A 4,459-nucleotide genomic window follows, 5' to 3' on the forward strand; every position below is an offset into this window, starting at 1 on the left:
GTAAATGAATATTCCTATATACTACATATGTATACATACATGTAGTAGCTGTACATCTTACCGCGATCTGTTTGCTTATCTAAATTAAATAGAAGACATGAAAGAATACATTATTATTGTAATTATTAAATTCAAAAGGTCGATTTATAAAAGTACTCTTTTGATACTGAATAAATACTTTATTAAATTTCTAGAAGTACAGTATGTATGTACATATGTTGAATGAAATGTAAATTTTATTATGTAAAATCTTCTTTACAATATTTCAATTTATACATAAATTGTATATAAAGAATATTGTATTTATTTAAAATTTAATACCTAATGTCAGAAAGCTACTTTTTGACATTGTGAAGACTACTTTCAATATTAAAGCACGTGTTGTAGCTTGGAAAAAAAATAATAAAAACATCAGTTGTGGGGAAAATGGGGTTTAGGATAAATCGACACACCCGAATAAGCTCGATAGGTGAAAACCATTAGCCGTATTTTCCGCGCAGCATCTTTGACTCGTCTTTCACGTGAAATAATGGGTATTTGTAGAAAAAATCTAATTAAGTATTTATGAAACACTGACGAATTTCTTAGGGTTTTCTGGATTTGTCGCCTTTGGCAATACGGGATTAACAAACGAGATATTTCTGTATAAAATAACATAAAAGAGAATCCGAGATAAAAATGTTTTTTCCTGAAATTCTCTGATTACAGTAATCATACATATTGTACAAATATTAAAGACGCATTTTTTGAATTTAAATATAATTTTATATTTATTTTTAAATCGAAAAATTTGAAAAATTTGTTTAAACATTTTATTTGGAATATTTAAATATCTTCAAAGTCAACACTTTTCAGTCGTTTGATATTAGCTACGTCTAAAGCTCGCCGTCTTTCCTTGCCCTCCATCATCATCTTTTGCCACTCGAATTCACCTTTAAAAGGATTATCCTTGATGAACTTCTTCGCTTCGCCAGCCATCCTCTCATAATCCTCCAATACTTGCTTTGTTGCTTCTTTGATCTGATCTATTGGGGTCAACTTTACAGGCTCTGTCGGCTTCGTCACTACTTCTGGATACAAAATGGCAACTGTCTCATTAAAAACTTTCTGTTGATTCTGCAACGTCTCTACGTACTTTCGCTGTCTTGATAAACAAGATTGTTCAAGATCGCGTAACGGTTTAACCTGCTTCAGCAGCTCCATTTTATCGAGTCGCTTTTTTTCTTGGATTGTTTTCACTGCATGCAACCATTGCATTTTTTTCCACTTCTCTTGTGGCGTAATAACCCTTTTTCTCTCCTCCCTCCTCCTCTCTTCTTCTAATTCTTTTCTTTCCAGTTCTTTCCTCGCTTCAATTTTATTCAACCTTTCCCTTTCACGTTGTTTCACTAGCTCTTGCTTTTTCGCTTTTTCTAATAATTCTGCGTGTTTAATATACCAAGCCTTTTCCCAATCATAATGTTGATCCTTTGCCACTAATTCTCTGTCAAAGAACTCTTTCGTATAAACGACGTCAATTTCTCTGTACGAAGCCAACGAATCAGACAAGCGAAAAATACGCAAAGAGCCATTTAAATCTGCGACTGCTATTACTTTATCTTCGTTTGGAATTATATTCATGTATATTCCAATGAGTGCATTACCTGATATTATTTGGGTTGCAATAGGAGCATTGCTGCAGTGCATAAAATCCCACACATCCACGTTTCCCTTTTCCCCCGTTATAAATATTTGACTAGGTCTGTACGAGGACCAAACCGCTTTCGTTAAACGATATTGCGTCTTTTTCCACATGAGCGGTTTATCTAGCAGAGAATCTATCCAAATGGCAAATACTTTACCGCCGACTGTAGCGAAAATATTTTTGCAGAATGGATTTCTCACGGTGCACGCTATGGAGCCATCGTGTATTTTCACTCTCGACCCGAATTTGCAGTCTTCTACGTTCACGGCCGGCTCAATATCGTCATCTTGTCCCATCCAGGATATTTTAAAAACTTCGCCGTACAAAGAACCTAAGAGGATTGCTTGAGACACGTTTTCCTTTATCGGTTGAACAAGCGGATAAAACGTTCGTCGTTCCGCCGCTCTACAGCTTTCTTTCAAATCGTATTTTATTTCAATCTCAGTAAACGATAGCGATGTTAATGGAACCCTACCTTGAGTTCCTACTATTATTTTATACAAAGGTTCAAATTTCCCATTTAAAACTTTATATGGCGACACGTCCATTCCCAGCTCGGATGGATTTATTTGCACCTTTTCGGACAATGTTTCGTTGCCATCGTCTGCCTGACTAGCTTTCAGATTCCAAATCAAAATGCATCCATCCAAAGAGATCGACAAGAATTGGAGTGATCGTTCCACTTCATCGTTCAACGTTTTCAATTTTCCATTGTCGGCTATTTCTATATTAGGATGTACCCATGCGAAATCGGTCACGTCGAACGCATGACTCGTCCTCAGGTTCGACAAGACAGTTTGTCTTATAAACGTTTCGCTATTGATCTTCTTTGGCCACCCTATTTGCGAATAAATAACGCTTCGATACTTCTGCTGTTCTTCGGTTAGTACTTCAATTTTTTCCGCTTCTTTCAACTTGTCCTGCAAATCCCACAGCATGACTTGTCCATTAACGCAACCACCTATCAGTAAATTTTCCTTGAATGGACAAAACGATACCGTTCTAACTTCCCTCGTACTTTCCAAGTATAAAATCGGATTTAGAGTATCGTAAATACTCCACAACAATACCGAATTGTATCCATAAATGTCCTGTTGTATTTCGTCAACTTCTTTTGTGACTTTTATTATATTATAGTGAGCTACGTTCGTGTATGCTACGGCTATTATACCAGACCACATCGAATGCCAAGACACGCTCGATACTACTTTATCTTTGGTTTTAGCGCTTCTAAAACAAGATTTTTCTTCGAAATAAATATCATCCGTACTCTGGCAATGTTTTTCGTCTTTTATTAATGCAGGATAATCTATATTGTATTTATCTATAACGCTGTTAAATTTCACCAAATTTAATAGTTTCAAAGCCTGTTCATTTATTGGGTCTACTACTATTTGAAGGTCTTCCTCCACAACCTTGATTGGTTCTTCTTGTTCTTCATTTTCGTTTTCATGCGCTTCTTCTTCTTCTTCTTCCTCTTTTTCTTCTTCCATTTCTTCAAAGTCTTCTGTTTCTGGACTTTTTGAGGATGATAAATCTATTTGTTCGATTTTTATATCAGCATCTTCGACGCTGCATTGTGTCCAAACATTTTCGGGAAATTTTGGAATTGTTTGAGCTTCAGACGATACAGTTTCTGGCGTAGCTTGGACTGCAAAATCTACTCTTTTCTTAAATACATTCTCGTATTTAATTCGGTTTGTTATTAATTCGGTATACGCATCTTTGACATCGTCAGCCAACCGCTTCGTAAATCTGTCCGGTTGATTAGGTTTCGGAAACTTGGTTTTTAATTCAACTTGGATCAAAGGTCTGCTATTTTTCGAAATTGTATCGTCCACTTCTTTTTCGCTACCTAAAGATTGCCAAGGCTTACCGACTTTTTGCACTGCTCTTTCCAGTTTTTTGGCCTGCTTTTTCAAAAACTTAATAGCTTGAACTTCGCAATGACTTCTCGCTTCGGGAGTCAAACAAATATAAAAGTCATCGCTGTCATTTGTCTCGTCCGGTATGTATCCTAATAGAATATCCTCATTTTCATTCGCTTGCAAATCAGATGTGAGAGCGGCAAAGGGTGATTCGTCTCCAAGTACAGCGATATTATCGAAGAGCAATTCTTTTTTGACTATTTTCCAGGGTTGCTCACATGTGACATCTAATCCAACCACAACTCCGAGGCTCGTTTGTGTCAATTCATTCAATATGATTTTGTAGACTCCTTCTACGTCGTAATTGGGTACAAATTTTTTCTTTCGTTTCGTCGGCTCATCGTCCACGGAAAAATTGTTCACTAAAAATACAATCAAAATTGTTTGAAATCAGTTTAAAAAAATTCATTTGTTTTAATAATTATAAAAATTATTTATACTCAAGAAGTACTAACTTTGAACAAGCGTCTTTTCTTTGAGTGAATCAAGATGGTCCAGAAAAACGTCGTCGTCATCTTCAGAATCGATATTCATATTGAACTATTTTTTTATATACGATTTATCTTTAATAATTCAGTATACACTTCCGAGATCTTCGAAAGCTGTAGTCACAAAGGGAATAAAAAATAATAGAAAAACGTTTGTTAAAAACACAACAAGCGTTGCTATCACTACTATGTATGTAGACGATGCGATGTACCAGGTACGGAATGTTTCTATGTACACATGTATATTTACCAAGTACCTATGTAACTGTAGTTATTTAGAAGGGTCCGATCGGTATTAGGCACAAGGGATAAAATAACCCTCTACAACTTAGATCAAATACGGTTAAGTTACAATTCAC

General features: G+C 35.7%; 1 protein-coding gene across 1 annotated transcript; it reads right to left on the reverse strand.

Moving 5' to 3' along the window:
• Window positions 1-825: 825 nt before the first annotated feature.
• On the reverse strand, window positions 826-4,146 carry mmm (missing minor mitochondria). The gene is made up of 2 exons (XM_077438635.1): window positions 4,068-4,146; window positions 826-3,974 (listed from the first exon to the last, which is right to left on the reverse strand). Exons 1-2 carry the CDS (start codon window positions 4,144-4,146, stop codon window positions 826-828), a joined length of 3,228 nt encoding a protein of 1,075 aa, XP_077294761.1.
• Between the last annotated feature and the right edge of the window lie 313 nt (window positions 4,147-4,459).

The sequence above is a fragment of the Arctopsyche grandis genome, chromosome 1, assembly GCF_051622035.1.
Source record: "Arctopsyche grandis isolate Sample6627 chromosome 1, ASM5162203v2, whole genome shotgun sequence".
Taxonomy (NCBI): Eukaryota; Metazoa; Arthropoda; class Insecta; order Trichoptera; family Hydropsychidae; genus Arctopsyche; species Arctopsyche grandis.

Coding starts and splice junctions, on each gene's coding strand:
- mmm (XM_077438635.1), bottom strand. CDS start 4,146: ATGAATATCGATTCTGAAGATGACGACGACGTTTTTCTGGACCATCTT. Junction 3,975..4,067: donor AGAAAAGACGCTTGTTCAAA/GTTAGTACTTCT, acceptor TTGTATTTTTAG/TGAACAATTTTTCCGTGGAC.